At 42.8% G+C, this 25,199-nt stretch overlaps 1 protein-coding gene across 3 annotated transcripts in view; it reads left to right on the top strand.

Moving 5' to 3' along the window:
• acvr2ab (activin A receptor type 2Ab) overlaps positions 1-25,199 on the top strand; it is a 59,791-nt gene that overhangs the window by 7,695 nt on the left and 26,897 nt on the right. For 2 of the 3 annotated variants that reach the window (XM_061716264.1, XM_061716266.1), the window contains exons 2-4: positions 15,145-15,352; positions 19,442-19,575; positions 23,902-24,056. In XM_061716264.1, coding sequence (XP_061572248.1) covers positions 15,145-15,352; positions 19,442-19,575; positions 23,902-24,056 — 497 coding nt within the window. The remainder of the gene's footprint in view (positions 1-15,144; positions 15,353-19,441; positions 19,576-23,901; positions 24,057-25,199) is intronic. The other variant, XM_061716265.1, reaches the window with a different exon arrangement.

Here is a 25,199-nt window from a genome sequence, read left to right as displayed (position 1 = left end):
GAGGAAGTCACTGGAAAGCAGCTCTGGTGTGGATTTCTGAGGCTGTCACTGTTTGATGCACGTACACTCGACACCACAAACAGGTCAAAGCAATGCTAAGGATTATTTGCAAATGCTGTAGGTTTCAAAGTCTTTCAGAGCAGCAGCGCACGGCCAGCGAAGGGACTAGTAGTCATACATATTTAATTCAGCCTTTGCATCCTTGGAGGAAGCAGTGATGTGTTATTGAAAGAGGAGTGAAGCTGCAATGTTCTCCCTTTTGTTGTCATAGTTGTTAACGAAATTATAACACTACTTACCCTTCCAGATGTCTTGTGGATACAATTCATTTTAATGAAATCTTACACATGTAGATAATTCTTATAATTGTCTGGTCATTCGGTTGGCACGTGTTTGAGCAAAACCCACTCGGCTTGCTGTAGATGACGTCAAATGAAAGCATCAGCAAAATCCCGACACACAAATGCACAGCAAGCAATGGGAGGTCTTTAAGCTGCTGTTGCAGTCATTACTCACTTAAATCAAGACAAATGATGAGGAACATATTGAGCGCATCACCTCCTTTTGGATGTTGTTGAGAGTAAAGCAGCTGCTTCTTTGTTGAATTATAGAGCAAACAGGTTAATATTTAGTTTGCTCTGGATAGTCTGTGATCAGCTGTGGATTTATTTGCAAACATCTTAACATTTCTGTTATTGGGTTTAGAACCAGCATTGCCTTGCCAGTGTTTTCTATTGCCATGCCAACAAGGTGAAGATCAGCGCGTTGGTTTGTCTTCATTGCGTAAAACGTGTGCTTACATCTTGTTGGTAGACCCATGTATGGATCGGGATCGAGACCAAAGGATGTGTTGGTATCAGGGTTGGCAGGGGGATTTCTAAATACCAACTATTATCTCCAAACCTTTATAGGTATTACTTAAAAGCCATGGTCTCCATCTAAGCCTTCTTCATGCAACTGTTACCGCTGACTGTCAGTATCCCTGAACAGTTTATTTTACGATGTGACACTTGAGCAGTGTTGGGACTAACGCGTTATTTAGTAACGAGTTACAGTAACGCCGTTAGTTTTGCGGTAACTAATACTCTAAAGCATTACTTTTTAAATTCAGTAACGCAGTTACCGTTACCAAACGGTGCGTTACTCCGTTATTTCTGGCGACAGTGAAGCTTTTTTTCCCCACACGTGGAGACCGGAGGAAATGTAGTGTGTGTGCGTTCAAAAACATGACGGTCATCATGTCATGAGCCAAGAGAAGGAGAGTTTCTCAACGTGGAGATATTGTCATTACAGTAATCCCTCGTTTTTCGCAGGGGTTACGTTCCAAAAAGAACCCGTGATAAGTGAAATTCTTTTTACAATTATAATAATATTCAAATTGCGGAGATCAGCAACGCCTCGCACGTATTCCACTGCTCTTCTGAGCCGCTGCATCCCGACTCTGTAGCGTCTTTTTCTCCTAAAGCCGCGGTGCAGGTGTGTTTTTTCGAGAGAAGAAAATTGTTATAGGTCGTTGTTGTCGCTCTTTTTTGTTCTGGGCAAAAAGATTGTTATAAACCGACATGGATTATATCTGAGACTGTAATGAACGATTCATCAAAGAGTCCCGTTCTTGAGCTGCTGCTGAAGCTCATTGGCCGTTCTCAGCTTGTTGCTAAGCAACCAACGTTATTGATACCGGAAGTGAAGAAGCGGGGAGACTGTTTAGCCAATCAGAATGCAGAACACGATGCACAATGTAAATCCATACAGTACCTGCTGAAATGAAGACTAGAGGGGCATTAATGGGAGCATTTAAAAAAATGTTTTTATTTAAAGTAACTAGTTACTTTTTATAGTAACGCATTACTTTTTGGTCTAAGTAACTGAGTTACTAACTGAGTTACTTTTTTAATAAAGTAACTAGTAACGGTAACTAGTTACTATTTTTCAGTAACTAGCACAACACTGCACTTGGGTGACTGGTAGTCTTGAATCATTTTTATTTATAGGTTTTTGTCCAAAGGACATAGCTGCTGGTTTGAACCGCAACCCTCAGCGTGCTCAAGAGAATGTAATCCTAATTTATCTCTTCACACATGTTCAAAAATGTAACCTTGTCTCCCCTCGCGGTATGTCTCTTGTTTTTTTTTTTTCTGGCTCTGTTCATCTTGTAACTATGATCCTGGTAATTGTATATAAAGAGAGGAAAAAAGTGTCGGCCCACCGCTGCTTTGCTGTGCTAACACGTTGTGTGTTGCAGAATATGCACAGGTGAAAATCACCGCCTCTGTTGTGGAATGACGAATTGCTTGGCTATGATTTATTTAGTTCTTTGCTTTAGGTATGAAGTGACCCATCACTACACAAAATAACCCGTACTTAGCAGGTGGCGGGTGCTAATTTCTAGCTCAGGTTGGTACGAAGTGGCCCTCGGCTGTAATTAATGCATCCTGCAAATGTCGCTTTATGCGCTTGCGATGGGTTTGAGTCTAGACAGGCTGGCTGCTCAGACGTAGCGGCCCCGCTTTGATCCCTGATTAAAAACTGCGAGCTGTACATTCATCATGCTCTTGTTTCAGGCTCTCTCGAGGGTCTCCGCCAGCTTTACGTGGCTTCTTTTCTCCTCCTCCTCCTCTTTGTCTTCAGCCATCTCCTGCCAAGATTCCTCGCTGTGATGGAGGTCGCTCTGAGCTCTTATCACCAAAACCACTAAACAGTAACTGTGTCTGTGGGCCAGAGTGCGCTGGGATGAAAACTGTTTGCTCATGATCTTCTGGCTTCACCAGGACGCTGACTCCTATTGCTGCTGTCATGATCCAAAAAGAAATTGAAGTTGTACGTAAAAGAGATGAACATCAAAACACAGCAGAGATCCATGAACCAAATCTCCAAAAAGCTGGAGAATGTCCTGTGCCTGTCGCTGCTTTTTCACCTTGGTAACAAGGCCTTTCAGCTCTTGTAACAGATTCGTCTTTTGACACTGTTAGTGCCAGCCTCCATCTGGCAAGTGAAAAAGGGATTTGTTCAGTCTTGAAACAAAGTTTTTCTTCCGGAAATGAAATCCAAGAGTTGCCTGAGTCAACATTGCTACTCATCAGTAAAAAAAAAAAAAAGAGGAGAATTAATAACAACAGTAAACCCTACAGATGCAGCATGGTCACTCTCTGCTTCAGGGAAGTCAAGCCCCTTCGCTTGCTGCACCTGTTATGTAACCTCAATTAAAAATACACGAGAGTTGGTGTTTTATTTTGGCTCTGGTGCCTCGTGACCAGTATGTCATTGGTTTACACTAAATATAAAACCAGGAGTCAGTGAGTTCAGCGGATGGCTGGATGGATGAAACAGTGGGATTTATTGACTCCCAATGTTTATTGGTTTGCCTCGTACAAATGTGATGCTGGTGAGCGCAAACAGTGAACATAATGGAACGGCAGACAACATATCTTGGAGGGCCACGTGAGATGACTCAGAACGGGGCGGCGAAGTAGTTAAACACACCAGCAGCAGCAGAAACCACCCGGGATCCAGTGTGGGCTAACGTCGACCTCGGGGAGTATTTCTGTACACTTCTCCCGTCTAGTTTAATCAAAGCTGCCGGCGGTTAATATATTTTGATGACTTACAGTGAGAGTCTGCGTTGTATTGTGATGTCTAAAGCACATCCAGTAACTCTGCAGCTGTGGATTGTGGGAAATATCTCTGAGTTGGACTGGATTCACAAAGAGCCAATCTCCTCTCGTCTAATGGCTCAGCTGCCAGTCTCCTCCTCCGCGTGCCCCACTCCCTCTTTATTCTCCACTCATTGATTGCTTGTTTTACAGAAATGAATTGAAGCGGCTGAGCTGCAGGCTTGGAGATATTGCAATATCGCTGCAAATTCAATACGCAGTTCAGCCTTAAGCCCAAGTGGCACTTAACACACCCTTCAAATAAATCCAAACAATTCAAGCAGAGGGGGGTATCTGTTGAGGCCGGGGGGGGGGGCTTTGCACATCTCCCCTCAGTTGCCCCAGAGAGATAACGGGGCGTTTGAAATTGCTCGTCTCGCAAAGAATGTACGGCATGCGGGTGGGCGACCGCGGCGCATCATGCTGAAGAGAGACGGTACTGTGAGTCCAGTCCCGGGCCGCTCACGTCGGGAGACCCAGGTGCTCTCCTGACCTGTCCAACAACCGGCTCCATCAGCGCTAATTGAGGCGGAGACCAATGGGCTCGGGCATTCCAGCGAGGATTAGAGGGATTGGATTCAGTTGCTGAGTGCCGTGGTTTTTAATGCCCCCGCTCCTCCTCCTCCCTGCCACGGAAAGAGTGCAGTCTTTGTGACCGGCTCGCCAGAGCCGAGCCAACCACCCCTGCCATGTCACGACAACATCTGATTGAGCATTAACGCTGCACTCCAGAGAGTTCCAGGCTGCTCTGTAAATGACTGTCTACTGTAACATGGTGTGCGTCTGTGAGGCTCCACGCTCGGACTGCACTGCTAACCTCTCTATTCATTCAGCCAAAGCTGCGGGATTACCACTGCTGCTGCAGAAAAAACAGAATTAATGCATTTATGTAACTTCTCCGCAGCTTTTCCTTTCCATTCAACAAAATAAGTCTGATTATTTTTTTATTAATCACCGTGTTCTTGAGGATTTAGGAAGTTCTCACTAACTGGCTCATCAGCGGACTAAAACGGGGCGCAGTATACGCTGAGGTGGTAGCCCCGCCATGGGCTAGTGGTCCCCCATGCTGCCCTCGGTCCCCCATGCCTGCAATAGCCCAAACGCTATAAATGGTGTAGAAAAATCGTTATCCACGCCGGCGAGAAGCTGCCCTGGAGGCAAAGTGGTGGGATGTATTCCTCACTGGCCGGCCCACGTTCTGGAGTCAGAGATGCAGGACTGATGGCGTATGTGGAGAACTAAAGTTAAATTTAGCTTGTTAGAATTGGTTGTCTTGTTTTTTTTTCTTTTTTTTTTAAATCACAACTTTTCTTTCCCCCTTTTTTTTTTTTTTTTAGTAAATGCCACTAAGAAGCAGCACTGTACTGATAAATACTTAATACTTAAATGAATGTCATTTTTAAAATGTTTTTCATAAATATTCACTTACAGTTGAAACATCTGTGAATTATGATTATAAGAATATATATTGGAGAGTAAAATGGAAAAAAAAACCCACCAACATCGGCCAAAATAAATTAATAAATGGCCACCATTATTTCTGAAAATCAACGTCGGCCATAAAAAGAGGAAAGTTGTTCTATCTCAGATCACAACGTAAAGCCTTATGGGGTGGTATTAGGGCTGGGCGATATATCGAGGATAGCCGATGTATCTCGGCTTCTACTCTGTGCGATGTACAAAATGACTCTATCGTGCATATTCGAGTATAAATTTTCATGCATTTTGCTTTTAGTCGCGGGCATTAAATGACAGGCTTTTCTCGCTCTCTCGTCTCTTCTCCTTCTCTGAGACATAAAACAAGCGCACCCTGTCACACATGTCAGTCACGTGCTGTCGTGTGTGCGTTATCATTGGCCCCCGACCAGCTGCTGGTGCCAGCGCTGCGGTCCGGGACCACCGCTCACTTCCCCCGCTTTAACTTAACTTTCCCAAACTCGGCCTGTTTGCGCCGTGAGCTCATCTGCGCGGTTGCTACGCGCGGCGGACTCTTTTCAAAGCTAACCGGCTTAGTAAAGACGGGAGGGGATGTTTTCTCCTCGCACGATGCGAACGGCTCTGTGGAGAGCCGAGGAGCCGAGCCTTTAGGCTGATTTATGGTTCCGCGTTACACCAACGCAGAGCCTACGGCGTAAGTGCGCGTCGCCGCGTACCCTACGCCGTACCCTACGCCGTAGGTTCTGCGTTGATTTAACGCGGAACCATAATTCAGGCTTTTTTCTTCCAGAACTGAGAAACGTCACCTAGTGTTGCTTAAATGTGGCCACATGAAATTAATCACTATCATTGAAACAAAGTCAAACAAGACTATATGAGGTCATATTTCTAACAATAAGTGAAAGTGATGCAAAGTAAAGGAGGAGAGGATGAAACATTGCAGTCCCTGCACCTACAATTTAATATAAAGGTGCTCTAAGGGGCCCCTGCTGCTCAGAGCAGCTCATCCTGGTAAAACCTGGTAAAACCTGGTCATCCTGGTAAAACCAGGACCAGAACATGTTCTTACCAGATGTTCTTCAGACGGGGAGTCAGAGAGATGCAACGTGCACTTTTGAAATTACACTTTTTATGTTTGTGCCACTCACTGCTTAGTAACTGTTTAATAAATACAGTTTTGGTAAATTTGACTTATTCCCCCTTTTTGTATGAAAGTTTAAAATGAGCATATATTAATGCAGTATGAACAAGAATGTTTTAATGTAGATATAGAATCATCATACTGGTGTGATTGTAGGCATGAACGTGTTAATTCAAGGCTAAGGCAAGATATCGAGATATATATCGTGTATCGTGACATGGCCTAAAAATATCGAGATATTAATAAAAGCCCATATCGCCCAGCCCTAGGTGGTATTGCACCCACTAGTTGGATAATCCTTTGTTAAAGCAGCAATTTGTAACCCACACGCGTGGAGGTTAAGTCACTTTTTAAGAAACTGTTCTCTGGTTTCTTGCTTGGTCTCTAGTTTTCTCTTCCATCTTTACTTTCTTGAGCTCTTTACACCCCTCTGCCATGATGTTCTCTGTAGCTCTGTGAGCTTGTCTGATCATTGTTTATGTGAGACAAGGTCCCCTTAAACAACAATATTGGCACAACAGGAGACTAAGACAGAAATACGTTGGGTGTTTTTTTTCCCAATAAAGACCACCGTCACTTCAAATGGCTTTGAAACTGATATTTTAATCTGAAAAAACTCCTTTTGTGGCGCTTTCAACTGTCAACTTTCAACTGTTCAAATGTAAACTGGATGTCTGAGCTGATGGTGACTGCTCCAGGCAGTGCTTGTGTTTTCACGCTTGCAGAGAAGTACCTTATCTGACTTGACGCCACGCTCACCTGGGAAATATGTAGCTGGTCTAGTTTTAACAGGAGCAAAGACTCCATGAGTTGGTCAGGAAATCAGCAGCCGTAGACAGTTTTCAAAATAAGAGCACTGGGAGATTATTCATCATGACACTAGAGGTGGACTACAGGTGGTGAGGTGTGGAAATCACCTGCAGGAGTCTCTGTACTACAGATGTACTATAGTTTACACCCAAGAGAAGAAAAATATTACTAGTTGAGATGGTAGGAAAAGTTGCAGTTTGTCCATCGAACACTAGGGACAGCTCTGAAAGTGAGTCGATCTCCATCGACATCCAAATTTACAGCAGGTGAAAACATATTTAAATCTTGGTTCATGAAACAGTTTTAGTGTCCATAGTTGGATTTCTTATCCATGACATCTGTACGTGGAATAATCATTTACAGGTTAATATATAAAGCACCAGATGTTTGTTTAATTAGGGGCATGGACTTTTGATCGGCGGCCAACACAGCACACGGCTAGCTGTCATCACTTTTGCTACTTAGCGCTGTTTTGACTTCAGAGCTGTGAATAAAACATACATAAATAAGAGTTGTTTGTTGTGGGGTTAATTTTAACAACAGGCCCGTGTGACCGGCCGTTGGTCGGTCTGTGCTGACGGAATGTCAGCTAGCTGTTCATATCTGATTTAAAAAAAAAAAAAAAAAAAATGCAGCTTGGAAATGCAGCTTCAGAAATCCTCATATCCTTGTTTCCTCGTTTAGGATGTTTCTTCAGGTACGAAACGAGGATGTCTGCGCAGGATTAATTAATTAATTAGACCTCACACCAAACTTGGTGTGTAGAGAATGAAGACTTGCAGTGATTCCATCAGTGTGTTAGTGCTGCTATGATTAGACGTTTTCTGCCAAATTAATGCAGTTAGTCACACATGCAGAGCTGTGTTTAGCTGGATCTTGAGTCACTGTGGGGGAGGAGTGTCAAATGGCATCAGCACCGACAACAGGCAGAGGAAGAGGCAAGTTCTGCAGAGAGCATTTTGACCTGGCCCTCAACCTAACTTCTTCATTCAACCCTGTTAAGAAATCATCACTCACTTTGGTTTCTTTAACGCCCATTACGCAGATGTCCACACAAGCCAACGCCCCGAGCAGTCACACATAACCCTTAGATGTATTTCATCTCTGCCCTGCAAAAGATGATAAGTTGATCCTAACAACAAATTCCGTCATAATGAACAATCCCTGGTGCTGGCAGCAGCACAAAAAAAGCCTTGATGAATGAGCTGTTTACCTACTTCAGTGCTGAGCGGAGGCCTGGCCCGCCAAAACGCCACTTCATTATGGGGCTGCAGAGCAAAATGCTGTGCAGCCCGCCTCTGTGACCACTTACAGATAGGAAATTGGACGTCATTTCATGTTTCTCAACAGTTATCAGGCAAAACACACTTGATGGACGTGTCTTGAATCTCAAATGTCACCTTTTTCACCAGAGTTATGGATTGAGGATGTAAATTTGCTCTGGATTTCCAGAACCAAGCGCTTACTTTGTGGTGTGTCTGCACTGCGTGACTAAGATGACCCTTCAATGAATCTAGAAATGTGAAAGCATGAAAGAAAAGGTCACTGGAAACTGCAGAGCTCTTACGAAACCTTGTGATGTTACAACTTACTTCTTCAGGGATGTGGATTGTTCTCAAAATTGTGGAAACACCAGGCAGCTGCAGCTTTAGAGTCTCGAGAACAAAACCACCAAGCTTTGGCTGGCTACCTGCCAAAGTGGCTTAGTCGAAATTTGTCAAACATTTGGCAGGTGGTTGGCGGTCATTTCCCACCCAGCATACGCCTGCCCGGCCTGGCCTCAGATCAGACCAGAACCATCTCTGCTGCGCGGCTCGGGCCTTGTAAACCTGTCGCTGTGCTAACAAAGAGCCATGTTCTAACACGGCGGATCTGACGGAGCTCTCCCCTGTGATTTCAGCTTCCTCTGTGGAAGTCGGCTTTCCAGAGAACTGCCGGTTGACCTGTCGTTTCTGAGAGAGGGATTTTGTGCAGCTCAGGCTGTTTCCGCCTCATGAAAAGAAATATTTCAAGGAGACATTTCTCGCAATCACATTTCCCAATCCCAGAAATTCAATGAGTCAGAGATGATGGAAAGTCCTTGTGGGGGTATCTAGGATTGAATCTGTAGCAAATTGTTTTATCATGGGTTTCAGCACAAACATTTCCTTAGTTCCTTAGAAGGAAATAAGAAGTTAAGTTGGTATTTAAATAGTTTTTTCTTTATTTCTGCATGTATTCATTGATAATACTTATTAACCAATGAAGACAGAATGTAGCATATCTCCTATGAGACCTGGCGCTTTGTGCACTTTGCTGTTTTAAGCTTGGTACGAGCATATTTTATGCAAAAGTTTTCATAATTTTTTTTTTTCTTTTAAGGAAAGATCAGGCTGCTAAAGCTCATCAGAGATCAATATTTGTGTTATATATAATGGTGTTTCTTCTAGGTTTTCTTGGTATGATTTCTAATAACACATAATTTTAGGATGTTTTTTTTTTTTTTTAACCTTTTCCTGATGATGCAAATATTCTTCAAGCTATTTTAATCACTCAAAGCACGATACAATATACCTTACGGTAGGTGTTTTACTGTCATAATTTAGTTTCCAGTGGAAAAACATTTCAATTCATGTAATTCCAAGTCACTGTTTAGAGAAAAAAAACACCTTAATTTCATCAGACAACTGAGGAGCATTTAAAAAAAACACACACACACACAGTCTTCATTGTGATTGGATGGTGCCTGAAGTAACACATATTTGTAGCCTGCCAATTGATTCTATTGGCAGTGAAGATTCTGTAGAAGTGTCAATCATCCAGATCCTTCAAGCCATTCCTGAGATATGACCTCGCACGAACGCCCACAGCTCAGCAACTGTTCCAGCAGCTGGTGTCATATATAGCTTATAATGAAAATGTCAGTTACAAAAGATTCAGAGGATACAGTTTCACTCGAGAGGAATTAATACTTTTAGTGACAAATATATCAAATAAAGTGTGGTTCCTGGGCAACTTGAGTGACACAGGTACGAGTGCCAATTTGGAAAGTGTCTAAACGTTTCTCTTCATTTTTTCACATTTGAAATCAATCATGGTAAAACAAATAGTGAGATATTGTAGATCGTATCTGCTGTAATCAGATGCTTTACCTTTATTTGATACCAGATGTGCTGATATAATACATGTCTTAGATGAGCCGTGTCATTTCTAACAGCACTTTCAAGAATACACATGGTTTGGGTTTAAAGTGCACACAAGGGTGTGACTTGGGTAATTACTTTATGGACTGATGTGTTAATGGATCATAAAAACAATGTGGTTTACACACACTTCAATGGAACAATGTGGACGAGATCTCATTCTTAGCTCCAGTGAGTGTACGCGACGTATAGATGCCACAGTGGCCTTAAAACCTTAAATCACCTGTCATTTCATTACTTATAGAGGCCATGGTTCTGAATTTACTCTGCTTAGTTCACGTGATCAGGATAGTTTATCAGCATTTGGGTTAATTAGCATCACCCTCAGCCTCTTCTTGTCCACCGTAACTCGTGCACTCAAGTTCTTCAGACCTGTTGGCCACTGAACAAAAGATGACGGTTACCGGTAATCTGAAATCTCTGCTACAACTTGATTTCTTTTCTATTTTCTTATTACACTCGCTCTCTGCTGAACCACATCCTGTTTACCACCTAATTACTCTTTGAAAGCTTTGTTCTAATGGACTTATCTGATCGTTCTGCGGTCATGCAAACACCTTCCATCCTTGCAGTTTGTTTCATGTACTCGGAGCTTAATTACTGTGGATGCACTCATCAGCTAAATGGATAGAATGTGACATTTTAAATGTCGGGGTGAGAGAGAGCGAGAGGTGGTTTTTCCAAAAAGCCCTGGTGACTTGGGAAGTGGGTCGGGTTTGTAGATGTTTTGCACGGGCAGGCATCGCTGAAGTGTCCGCAACCAAAGTGGGTCACGGTTAAACTTGATAAATCTCTTGTATGAGTGGGAGAGAAAGATGAGCCTCTATAAAATGCTATGAGGTCACTGCTTTTCACAAGAGGGAAAGAAAATGTGGAAATGGGGGGGTGGGTGTGTCGCATTTTAATCTTCACGTAAAGGACAAAGAGCTTTATTCTTGAGGAAGTACCTCCACTCAGAATCAGAAGTCTGGTTTATTAAGGTTTTTTAGAAATGGCTTCAGTGTGATGCAGAGAGATTTAAATTGTTTTTTTTTGTTTTTTTTTAGTTCTAAATAACCTCCACGTTAGCTTAGCTTCCAGCACAGTCCCACAGTCGGTTGTTGTTATCACGTAACTGGACATGTTGATGTAAAGTAAATGGCATACCGCTGCTTTGAGCCACTTTAGTTTTCCTCCTTCAGGCATTACTTTGCTTTCACTCCTTTTGTTTTGCCTCTTTTCTTTCATCTGTTTTGACACAGCTGAGTTTTCAGGGGGCTTAAGTGCCGTCTGGCTTCAGGGTCTCAGGAAATACGGGGATGTGGAATTATTAGTTTGTTTGTATTTAAACTTGTATTACCTTGCTTATGCTGGACAAACTATATTTGTGAAGAATAGCTAGTAATTGCTCAACATTACGTGGATTATTTGCGCATAAATATCGTCACCTTTTCCAATGAATCTCAAGTACAGTGTTTTATTTTTCTGCTCACTAAACTTCCAACATGATTTTAGGGTAACCCTTTTAGGTTGATTTAGTTCAAGGCTCCGTCCAAAAACAAAACCCTCTGCACTCTGACATCCACATTTACCGTGTAGTGAATTAGGTTTATTACTTAAGTCATTGCAAAGCGGACGACCTTGCGTCTGCAGCGTATGCCGGCACCCCGTACTGTTTGTCTCTTGATTTTTCTTTCCAACGGGCCGCATCGCAGTAAACATGTTGAACCCGTGCCTCTCCTGTTTGACATTTCCATGTGTGAATATCTCACTGAGACAAAGAGGCTTCTCTCTTTATGCCGGCCCGTGCGCTCGTGGGCGGGAGCCTCACTGTACGTCCTTGTCGCTTCTGTAGGCTCTGTGACATTATCCGTTTGAGCTGAAGCTGAAGCTCAGTGGCAGGATTGATTCCTCTGCTTCATGTACATACACGCCCCACCTTTGACACCCAGAGCTATAGGAACTATAGGCAGGCGGCCTGCACCGCCACCTCGTTTCAGATAAGTGATTGATTTGAGCTCTCAACAGCTTTATTTACAGCAGAGTGCCGTATTTGCAGTTCACATGCCTCGCGTCTTTTTAAGACGCAGTGGAATAGCTTTCAGCGGCGCTCTCGAGGTGTTTCAGCTTGCCTCGGTGAGGCAACAAAGAAGAGGGAGTTGTTGTGCCAGTGCTTGAATTCAGGACTTGTAAGGGTAAACGCTTAAAGCAGCCGTTAAATTCAAGGCTTCATGTAAGAAACGGAGGTCCTTGCGTATGTGGTTTCTAATTTGCGCTCCGATGCAGAAATCTCCACGTTCTCAGTTGGAAGTTTTAACCGAAAAGCCTTCTGATTTCAGAGTTGCTACCCGCGACGGACGTCTGCTACTTGCATCAAGAAAGTAAACTCCTGATTTAATCGTTTAACAGCTGTCTCATTTATTCACATGAGCTCACACTTACAGTAATGTTCAGTTTTTATCAGTGGACACACTCTGTAGATGCTAAAAATACCAGAGTATTGATGTGGACTCTGGTGTGACATTATTCAAGCTTCCAAGCTAAATGAACCGCAACTTGTTCTGCAGAGCAGGCAATAAAGTCGGGAAGTGAGTTTTTTTTGTTTTTGTATTTGCTGTAATAGCCAATATTTCCAGATATTTATATTAACGAGGTGATTTGAGAAACAAATCTCCTTTCGCACCACCTACAGCTCACAGTGAAGTTCACAAGTTTGCAGCGCTCCTGTCGCAGCTCTTCCATCAGAGCTCGGGGCTGTTGCCGCTGACTGTCAATCACAGTCCCCCACACGCTCCAGAACCCCTTACCCTTAAGGCTTATCATTCATAAAACATATTGACCTCCAGTTGATGCATTGCTGAGGGTCAGGAGGGCTGTGAGTATTGAATGCTTTCAATTTTTTTGGGCCAGTTATTGAATTTTTAATTTTAATTCTGCAACCACACCGAATGAATAATGTAACCTGCTTGTGAACATGGTCCTTTTGACATAAATGTGACACCATGTGGCTCTGGCGAGGCTCGTCTGTTGTGCCGAAAAATATAGTCAAATATTTTTGAACCAAAAAATCAAAATGAAGCAGACTTGACACTGTGATTGACATAGCGTGGGTGTGGTTCTGCTGGGTTTCCTGGTCTGTTCAACCCATTTCCAACATGGCACTGTACAGTGCGAGGAAAAAGAGGCTTCAAGATCACTGCGGAAAACTGGGTGACATCACCGGGGTGTAGTTCTCCAGTTTTAGCCGACGTGAGGTCTAAATGGATGTAAAAGCTGAAGTGCTCCATGGTTGGAGCCTCCGGCTCCCAACATAGAGGTGTAGAAATCCCAGAAACTGGGCTGGTTGGCGTGGATACACTCGCCAAACACAACTGGGAGTTTTAGCTGAATTTGAACAACAGAATGACACTTGGGTAGATTATTTGAAGACGAGACGTTTTTAGCTGATGAGCAGTTGGAAAATGTTACCCAACATCCTCCTTTTCGTGACTCGTATCCACTCATACTGATAATGCTGTTGCCATGATATTCTGTCTGTTTCTTTTTTGTTTAGCTATTGAAGTTGAGGATGGTTTTTTTTCCCTCCTTTTGCTGTGTTCTTGGGTGTTTGAGTCCAGCCGGTCATTTCTCAGCTCCACTCATGGCCCAACCCACGCTGTTTTTCTCTTCACCTCTCCCATTTGCTCTCCATCCCGCAGCCAACAGTTCACAGCTGCACCTGTTGCTGTGAAATAGTTCGGGGCTTCGTGGGAAATGGATTTGACGAGAAAAAAATGCCGTCAGGGTTGTTAAGAGGCAGTGTGACCTCGGCAGCCAGTAAAGTAGCCACTCTGCGCTCACTTCCATCTGCAGCTGTTAATGTTGCTGAAAAGAGACCCGCGGCGCTTCCGGGGCCCGGCCGGTATTAACTGGCTTTACTAAAGCAGCGCTCTTATTGAAAAATACATCCTATTTCTTAAATTAACCTCCACTACTTAAGCTAAGCCCTGCTTTCTTTAAGCTATAAATGGGACGTTCTACCTCTGAGGTGGGATTTCACCGCTTGAAGAGAGTGGGTAATCATCACATAAATTGAAGCATTATTCTTTATTTGTTCTGCACTTTCCTGTTAAATAATGGAGCACTTCTGAGGCATTAAGGCTGACATAAATAAAGGGAAGTTAAGAAAGCAATTCTTAGAAGGGGGGCAATGGTGGAAAGAAGAAAAAAAGGCAAAATGAGGGAACTTTGCCATGAATGAAACAAAAGGCGAAGCCTTTCCTTGTCGAAGATTTTTTGTTAAACCTCTGCTCTTCTGAAGTTTCTCCGTTTTTCTTCCAGCATGCCTCAAACCTCCATAATCACACATAAGAACCCTCCAAAATACAGTATTTAACCCAGACAACACTCTGCAGAGCTGCCTGGAAATTACTCACCATTTTCATACTGGCTGAATGTTGTGCAGCGAGAGCCCCGGGGTCTGAGAGTACGATTTCAGGAGCCTTTTTGACTTTGATCAGGTCTAGCAACCTTTTACACATAAACACACACCCAGGCCTCCTGCTCTGGAGAGACGTGATATATTTTCAATTAATACTTTTGATAGAGTTCTGCAGCAGCTAATTGTGGAAAAAAAAAAAAGGTAGAAATGTATTTTAACTTTGATTATTAAACATAGGGTTATTTTTTTTTACATTTTGACTGTTTGTGAGCTGGACTGAAGCCTCCCTCTACAACTTTTGGTTTTTCCATTTTAGAAAAGGACTTTATTTTTTATTGTTTGTTCATGGATAGAAAAAAAAGTCACAAAAATGAACTTCATTTTATATTTTGAAGCTGTAAAGACAGTGTGTGTCCTTTTAAACTAGTTATTCATTGTTTTTGTTACCCCGGGTCAGCCGCTGTCAGTGCTGGGTCTCCAGGTTTTTGAGTGTGTACTAACGATGACGGACATGTCCCTCTCCAGGTGCCATCCTGGGCCGCTCAGAGACGCAGGAGTGTGTCTACTACAACTCCAGCTGGGAGAAGGAGCGCACCAACCGCAGCGGCATCCAGCCCTGCTATGACGACAAAGACAAGCGGCGGCACTGCTTCGCCACCTGGAAGAACGTCTCCGGCAGCATCGAGATCGTGAAGCAGGGCTGCTGGCTGGACGACGTGAACTGCTACGACAGGTAGACGCTTTTGAACTTTTGATTGACAAGACGTGTGTCAACTTTCTTATTGTAGGAGAGTTTCAGTTGTCACCTAATCATGCCAGCTGGATAGATCGAATTCTTTACCTTTTTGAATGTTAAAGGAGCATTTCAATGTTAAAACAACCCTGAGGGTATTATTAGATGTTAAGGAGCAAAACCTTTAAGGGCTAAAAGGACAAAGATGGAAACAGATATGAGTGCGAATGCAACATATTTTTACAGCAAAGTGTCAAATTATTGATTGCAGAGAGAACGAGTCATGTCAGGATAAGTGAGCTGCCAGATACTCCTTGGCTTTTGAAAGCTTCAGGAGGCCTAAATAAATATAATAATAATAATGATTAAAAAAAAAAATCAACAGCCAAAGATTTTAAATTGTTAAAATGTCAAGAATTGACGCATCGGTAAGACCCCAACCCTCAAACACAATCGCTGTTCCACAGGGACCAGAACCCGGACTTCTGAAGCTTTCAGCTTCACAGAAAACACTGGAAGATCCTGAGCTCACATTTGTTTTATAACATTTCTGAGTACTTGTGATACTGGTTCTAGGTATCCAGACAGGATGGACGGTGAAGTTTATTTTATTCTATTTCTTAAATCCGAACAAAACAGAGATAAACGTCTGCTCTGGCTTAAATCGGTTGGATCTTTCCAAGATGCAAAAATCAGCCGAACTTGGATTTCCAACTGAAATTATGGTGAAGGAATGAAATGAAGGACTGAATTGGTTTTGTAAAGAGCAAAGTTGAACCCAGTACTGCAGATGTTGGACGGGCCGCACACCGGCTCAGAGGATCGGACTTGGAGGACCAGGCAGGGCTTCCCATCGGCTCAATTATTTTCTCATATTTGTCAAAATTCCAGTTTACAACAGTCAGGGATTAAAGTCTTTAACACTCTGCTCAGACATGCTTCCTACCCAATATGCTCTCCACAGGTGTTTCAGGAAATGTGTTTGAACAAGGTTACACTAGTTGTTTTTACAACTTTTCTCCCCTGTCAGTAAACACATCATGGCACAGTTTGGTTTACATGTTTTCAATGTTGACATTGAACAAGAGACATTTCTGCGGCCGCTAAGTTCATAAAAAAAAAGAAGCAAAAATAAAGAGAAAGGTACAACAGACTTAATCCAAGACTTAAAATACTTAAAACGACATCACCCTGCTGAGCATGCTCAATGCTACGAGGCTAACAAAGTCTAAAAATACACTAATTGAGCAGATGGCCTACAGCTTTCTTATGCTGGTTCCATCAGGGTTTCCACACGATTTCAGTCCTTTTTAATGGCCCTGAAAACTCCCGAGCAGAGGGAATAGCAGCATTTATACAAACTGAAATACCTGATGGTGGTCCGCTCGGCGGGTTACAAGGTCCTGAACAAGAGCGAGAGGAGGAAATGCTACTGCTGCTACTTCTGTTGTACAAGTGTCACAACTATAGACGATATTGTGGATAATATTGATTAGGGCTGCAGCTATCGAATATTTTAGTAATCGAGTATTCTACTGAAAACTCCATCGAGTAATCGGATAAAACATATTTTTGTTTAGTTAAAGAGTAATTATAAATATACATAAGATGTTAGATGTTAATTGACATTACTAAGACTAAATTATATAATACAGTAGGTTCATGGCTGTGCATTTAAAAACCCTGAACTTACACCAGTCGACCAAATTCACTGCCTTCACTCAAAAAACTAAGGATCTTACCAAGAAATGTTCTTTTTCTAACCTAAAAATGCCATTACACCTGATAACACACATCACTTAAAAGGTTAGGTGTTTTTCCCACGTTTTTCAATTGAACTTTCATTTGGCAGTGTTCAAAATAAAATTGAGCCCTGCTATATTGGAGCACATTAGGCACCAGTGCTGCTTGTTTTATCCATCAATGACTACAGAGATAAAATTGAAAACTACCCAGTTAGCTTTATTACGTTTTTATTTTTCTGACATTTTCTGCCTTTTCTTTTAGTTAAAACTGTAGCGTGAACAGATGTTTAGAGGAACCTATGTATGTACCGGGTTAGAGGGGGAACATATAGGAGAACGGACCAGAAGAATATAGCGTGGATTGAAAATAAAAGTTAAGCACTGAGCTACATGTGCATCCTGTCTGGGCCATTGCAGACTGGCTGAGCATATAGATGTACTATATATATATATATGTATATATATATATATATGTGTGTGTATGTATGTATATATATATGTATATATATACATATACATACATACATACATAATATCATTGCCTGAGCATGGCATGTTACTAAAACCAAACATATCCGCCGCTTCTTCTTCCTTTACGTGCGCGGCGTCAGCGTGCTGTGCCGCATTAAACGTAGTCTGGGTGAAATACCTGCTTTGAGCTGGTAAAATTAAACGATTCCTCGAGGCAGAGAAAATTCCTCCATCATTTTTTGTAATCGATTTACTCGAATTATTCGAGGAATCGTTTCAGCCCTAATATTGATCACCAACGAGGAGTTGAGGCTCAATCTTGGAATTCATCATCAGACTTTTCCCGTAGTGGAGGGTAAAAGTTTCAGTAATGTTACCTCACCTGATCTCTATAGCCTACACGGAGGAGCAGATGCTCCTCAGATGTTGTTCCCATCACGTTTTTATTTTGTCTCATGCCTCACAAACGCAGCCTGCTGAAAGCCGGTCCCAGTCCAGCAATCACTTATTAAACAGATGTTTAGACATCTGATGCCAGTTTGACATCCTTGTCAAGTCTGAGTGAGTTTTCATTACATGATGCACCTGCTTCTGTTTGCCAAAGTTCAAGGTTTGTGGAAATCTAAATGTTAGAGAGGGAGAGAGAAGGGGGGGCTGCAGTTGTTCCCTGGCCCGTGTTTTAAAGCACGTCAATGTCCAGTTAAAACAAAAAGAGATTTTATTTGCTATCGATTGTAATTCTTGGAAATAAAATCAGGACTGGCAGGTTGGACCTTTCCAAGAGCTGGAAATCGGAGTTGGCACGGAGAACTGCTAGTGCTGCATCTCTCAGTCTAAAACACAAATTAAAGCTCCCGCCCCTGTGGACAACCCTTTGGGAAGCTGCCACGTTACCAATTTGTGCAAGTATAGTTGGAGCTCTTTAAACTTTATACCGCAGTGGAAATGTAAAATAACCATGTTCTGGAGGAACATTTCAAAAGGTCCCTGGGGTTAAAAGTGCAGAGTACGGCTGGTTGCAGTGGCTTCCCATGTTTTCATGCAATGATGGGAAATGTTTTAGTTGGAAGTACTGACGGGAAGCACAGCACATTTCTCTTAGCGAGACAAAGCCGGCATATCACGACTTTAAATACATTTACAATCACCTGGAGCTCAGTGTTTGTCCCCTCTGTGCACGCCTCCACCCCAATGACTTGCAGAAGGTTACATTTTAATTACTGCAGCAGAGGAAATGTGAATTGACTCTGTTGGTCCCCGCTGACGACGGATTCAGCCTGATGTACGCGTCCAAGCGTCTCAACCCAGGGCAGTAAACAGATATTAATAGAGGGTATTTTTATAGTTTGTAGCTCGCCGGGACGTGGACCTGGCATGAGAGGCTGGTTGGAGGCAGTGTGTGTTTTTCTTTGATTCTCCAGCGATAAAGTTGCAGCAGGATCTGCAGCCTGCTCAGTTCGGGTACCTCTGCTCAGACGGCGCCGCCTGGGCTCCCTGGAGAGAGGAGAGCATTCGAGGGCTGCTGCCACTTCCTCAGGCTTTTATCTGATGACTGTGTGAGAGTGAAATAGAGGAGTGTGTGTGATCGGTAGTGTACTTGTGTGTGTGTGTGTGTGTGTGTGTGTGTGTGTGTATTGAACTGCGTAGGAGTTGTTTTGTAAATGCTTTGTTTCATGTTTTCTGTGGCCGCAAGGGAATTAAAAGGCAGGAGGGGCATGTATGTATAGATGCCGGTTCGAGTGGAAACAGTCTTTTTCTTAACATTTTGAAAAATAGAATGGCCTGTATGTCCTTGGCACAGTCCAGGGAGACGAAGCGGAGACGGTTTTGTGTGTGTGTTTGTTTGTAATTCCTGCCTTCATGTTCTTTACAGCAGCGAGTGTGTGGAGAGGAAGGAGAGCCCCAACGTTTTCTTCTGCTGCTGTGAAGGCAACATGTGCAACGAGAGGTTCATGTACGCCCCTGACCCGCCCCCTCAGATCGACCCGTTCCATTCCACCGCCTACAGTACGTACCAGCCAACACAGGCGCATCCCACGGGCTGCAACGCTCAATAGCTTCCTGCCGTGAAGTTTCTCTCCTATATGTGTTTGTTTTATCACTCAATTACAGGTGGACCAGGAGACTTGGTGGTAAACTGTAGTTATGTAGCAGCATGGTTCAGGAAGTTAAAACATAAAAATGACGTGACAGAGGAACAACATAAAACTTTTCACGTAATTTATTTATCGTGTCTTTCATTTACAAAAATGAAGCCAAATTAAGGAGAGGGGGGGTCATATGGGTAATACAATGTACAGTAATCCCTTGTTTTAAGCGGGGGGGAAGTAGTAACCATTATTTTTTTTACAATTATTATACAAGGCTTTAAATTGTGGAGATTAGCACCGCCCCACCGCGACCCGGGGGCAGAGCGTTTTGTCCACATATAATTCGTAAACTTAAATTTGACAAAGTGTTTTACGTACATGTACATATTAAACCGTAGCCTAATTGACACACAGGAAGTGAAGACGCGGGGAGACTGTGAAAGGGTAACTGAGTTATAGTGAGGGATTACTGTCCCCCCATGATTGAGCAGCTTGTTTCTTCGCCATTAAGTTGAAGTTCAACAAGCAGTTGAGGTCCGTTCTGCTTAACAACGTTGCTTCAGTTCATTCACATTTATGGACATTTATTTACAGCTAAATGGAGTGGGACATCATGTCCCAACGCAGCATTTCAGTGGGGTTCAGATCTGGACTCTGACCAGCTCATTCAGAAACCTTTTTTTATTTTTTGCATCCATTTTGATGTTTTGATTTGTTTTTGATTTACCTTGGATCATTGTCTGGTCACAAGAACCAGTTTCAACCAAGCTTTCGCTGTCAGACAGTTAGCCTCACATTCGCCTCGTACTCAGAGGAGTCCCCGCTAGAGGGAGGAGGAGTCCCCGCCGCCGGACGGAGGAGGAGTCCCCGGCGCTAGACGGAGGAGTCTTGCTGTCGGGGACTTGAACCGTTAACATGCTCAGACGTCCAGGGGAGTTTGAGATCTTGGATCTCATCTCTTTCTCCGAGTGCAGCCTGACCTTCTAGACTTCCTGGGACGTTATCTCCTGCCAAGATGGGCAGCTTTCTTGATTGTTTTTTAATTGAGAATAATTTTACTTCCTGTAGAATTTTGAACTCCATATTATTTAGAAGTGGTTTTATTACCATTTTTAGACCTATCTACAGTAAAAATTGTTGTTTATGCTTTTAACACATACCTGAGACAAGCAAAGTGCTTTTCTAGACGCTTGCACCTGCTGACGATCAGCTCATCAGGAGAACCTGATTAACATACCTGCAAACCACCCTCTTAAATCTAGAGGGACCAGTAAGTGCTGCTTGCTCACATCATTATTATTATTTTTCTGTTTGGCTTCATTTTTGTTGCATACAGTGGGGAGAACAAGTATTTGATACACTGCCGATTTTGCAGGTTTTCCCACTTGAAAAGCATGTAGAAGTTTGTAATTTTTATCATAGGTACTCTTCAACTGTGAGTGATGGAATCTAAAAAAAAAATCCACAAAATCACATTGTATGATTTTTAAGTAATTAATTTTGCATTTTATTGCATGACATAAGTATTTGATACAGATCAGAAAAACAGAACTTAATATTTGGTACAGAAACCTTTGTTTGCAATTACAGAGATCAGACGTTTCCTGTAGTTCTTGACCAGGTTTGCACACACTGCAGCAGGGATTTTGGCCCACTCCTCCATACAGATCTTCTCCAGATCGTTCAGGTTTCGGGGCTGTCGCTGGGCAATACGGACTTTCAGCTCCCTCCAAAGATTTTCTATTGGGTTCAGGTCTGGAGACTGGCTAGGCCACTCCAGGACCTTGAAATGCTTCTTACGGAGCCACTCCTTAGTTGCCCTGGCTGTGTGTTTCGGGTCGTTGTCATGCTGGAAGACCCAGCCACGACCCATCTTCAATGCTCTTACTGAGGGAAGGAGGTTGTTGGCCAAGATCTCGCGATACATGGCCCCATCCATCCTCCCCTCAATACGGTGCAGTCGTCCTGTCCCCTTTGCAGAAAAGCATCCCCAAAGAATGATGTTTCCACCTCCATGCTTCACGGTTGGGATGGTGTTCTTGGGGTTGTACTCATCCTTCTTCTTCCTCCAAACACGGCGAATGGAGTTTAGACCAAAAAGCTCTATTTTAGTCTCATCAGACCACATGACCTTCTCCCATTCCTCCTCTGGATCATCCAGATGGTCATTGGCAAACTTCAGACGGGCCTTGACATGCACTGGCTTGAGCAGGGGGACCTTGCGTGCGCTGCAGGATTTTAATCCATGACGGCGTAGTGTGTTACTAATGGTTTTCTTTGAGACTGTGGTCCCAGCTCTCTTCAGGTCATTGACCAGGTCCTGCCGTGTAGTTCTGGGCTGATCCCTCACCTTCCTCATGATCATTGATGCCCCACCAGGTGAGATTTTGCATGGAGCCCCAGACCGAGGGAGATTGACCGTCATCTTGAACTTCTTCCATTTTCTAATAATTGTGCCAACAGTTGTTGCCTTCTCACCAAGCTGCTTGCCTATTGTCCTGTAGCCCATCCCAGCCTTGTGCAGGTCTACAATTTTATCCCTGATGTCCTTACACAGCTCTCTGGTCTTGGCCATTGTGGAGAGGTTGGAGTTTGGTTGATTGAGTGTGTGGACAGGTGTCTTTTATACAGGTAACGAGTTCAAACAGGTGCAGTTAATACAGGTAATGAGTGGAGAACAGGAGGGCTTCTTAAAGAAGAACTAACAGCTCTGTGAGAGCCGGAAGTCTTACTGGTTGACAGGTGATCAAATACTTATGTCATGCAATAAAATGCAAATTAATTACTTAAAAATCATACAATGTGATTTTCTGGATTTTTTTTTAAGATTCTGTCACTTACAGTTGAAGAGTACATATGATAAAAATTACAGACTTCTACATGCTTTGCAAGTGGGAAAACCTGCAAAATCGGCAGTGTATCAAATACTTGTTCTCCCCACTGTAAATAATGCACAGTTGAAAAAGTTTCACATTTTTAAACAACCACCCAATAAAAGGCTTAAAGAGTAAACTTTTGCACGCGAGTGTCTGCGCTAGAACTTAATGTGAAAATGATCCAATATACAAAACAACATGAACAAACCTTTTATTTTGAAGGCTTGGTCTTCAAGATTCAAGATGTTTTATTGCCATATGCACACAGTTTACACCAGGCAATGGGATTTGCATAATAAGTAGAATTATTGCAAAAGATTTGCATATTTGCATAATTTGTGCCGAAAAATGTGTAATTTGCAGAAATATCCCGACAAAACATACTTGTGAAGGTGTAAAAGTGAAAAACCTAAGATCTTGTTTCAGGATGTTACTGAGAAAAAAATATATAATTTATCACATAATTCATCACAGGGGTGTAAATTGAAGCGAATACGACATTAGATGACAAATAGATAATATATAACATCAGTTCATTACCTGAATTAGAAAAACCAAGTACATCTTAAGTTTGAAGAACAAAGTCTTAGTTTCATGATATGATGAACTCCTTAAGCCAAAGAGTTCAAGATCAAGCAGATGGAGGAGCAGCAAGATGGATAACGGTGAGACAACCAGGATACGCTGAAGAAAGGAAGGGACATTTGCCTCTAAATGTTCAATAACAGGACTCTTGAGTGTTTGTAAGTGTGTTATGAAGTGATGTGCAGCAGCACCGCCGACGTCCTTGCACTTATCACTTTACAGCCAGCAGGCTCATCTGTCTCTTTGTGTTGCTTTTGAATTTGACTGAGAAAACCTGCAGAGAGGGAAACTCTGGGCCAGCCCCGCCGAGAGTCCCACGGTGCAGCTGGTGCAGCGCCGGCAGACCCCCCTCCCCCCCGAGGATGGCCGCGGTGGTCGGCGTCTGAGTGTCGGCGCTGTGACAGCTCTGCCGAATCAGACTGTCCCACCTTGTGACGGGAGGACGGGCTGAGCCAGCAGGCGTCACCCGGCGACCACTTCAGGGTCGGACACAGTTCAGAGCTCTGTTATTTTTGGCAGGCGGATTACGTGGAGTCACGAGATGGATTTGCTAATCCTGTGTGTGCGTGCGTGTGTGTGCGTGCGTGCATGGGTTGATGTGATCTTGAAGCACAGTGGCAGTAAGCTGGGTTAGTGCTGCGCTTGGAGATGATGCTGTCTCTTTGTGTATAAATATATCTTTTATTTGAGTCAAAGTGTTTCATCTCTTCACTTTGTTTCTGTGAAAGTAAAACGAGTCCTGGCTCGTCAATTTTTCCTTGTTTTTCTCTCTCTGCTCACAGCCACCTCCAACCCGTTTCCCCAGAAGCCCCAGCTCTTGAGTACGCTGCTTTACTCCCTGGTGCCCATCATCGGCCTGGCTGCCGTGGTCCTCTTCTCCTTCTGGATGTGGAGGCATCACAAACTGGCCTACCCAGCCGCCCTCGTCCCCACACATGTAAGTCCTTCAGGAAAACAAAGTAGCAGCTGGTTTTTGTTTGATTTCCTTTTTTATTCTTTAGTCTCCTCGTGTTCACCTTTTGGTTCTGAGAGTTTTAGGACTGTGCTGCCCTCTTTCTTCAAAGCTGACTTCCTGTTTCCTGTTGTCTGTTCAGTCCCGCTTTATCGTTTTAATTGCAAACAAAGAGGATATGTAAAACGCTTCAGCCCCTGCGTGTGACACAATTTATTTCCTGGAAACATAAATTGTATCAGCAAAAGCATGACAGCAAACGGGAATAGAGACGATGCAGAGCTGCTGCAATGCACACGATTCTGATAAAGCAGAAATGCCCGACTCATCTAGATTGGTTTTGTTGACATTTATCTCCCACATGAGTCGAAGTTCTGCCTTCTCAATAAGACCAACTTTGAGCTTCACTGACGGAGTCGCCTTAGTAGGATCGGTCTTCACCTCTGGATCGGGGGGTGGACATCATGTGCATGTGAGTTTACCTCAGAAATAGGTTTCTGTCTTCAGTCTGCAGATACAGGGATGGAAGTTAAGTTTTTCTTGTGTCAGAGGGGCTTTTATTCATTTATATATATATATATATATATATATATACATACATACATACATACATACATACATACATACAGGACTGTCTCAGAAAATTAGATTATTGTGATAAAGTCCTTTATTTTCTGTAATGCAAAAATGTCATACATTCTGGATTCATTACAAATCAACTGAAATATTGCAAGCCTTTTATTATTTTAATATTGCTGATCATGGCTCACAGCTTAAGAAAACTCAAATATCCTATCTCAAAAAATTAGAATATTCTGGGAATCTTAATCTTAAACTGTAAGCCATAATCGGCAATATTAAAATAATAAAAGGCTTGCAATATTTCAGTAGATTTGTAATGAATCCAGAATGTATGACATTTTTGTTTTTTTAATTGCATTACAGAAAATAAAGGACTTTATCACAATATTCAAATTTTCAGAGACAGTCGTGTGTGTGTGTGTGTGTGTGTGTGTGTGTGTATATATATATATATGTATGTGTGTGTGTATGTTATGTAGAAAAGTGTGGAAAACTCGTAGCTCTCATCTTCCTCGTCGCACACAAAATCCTTTTCCTTTTTTCACA

This window comes from Cololabis saira, chromosome 24 (genome assembly GCF_033807715.1).
Source record: "Cololabis saira isolate AMF1-May2022 chromosome 24, fColSai1.1, whole genome shotgun sequence".
In the NCBI taxonomy this organism is placed as follows: Eukaryota; Metazoa; Chordata; class Actinopteri; order Beloniformes; family Belonidae; genus Cololabis; species Cololabis saira.
The sequence above is the reverse complement of the archived record's forward strand: the minus strand, read 5'-3'. Positions and strand labels throughout refer to the sequence as shown.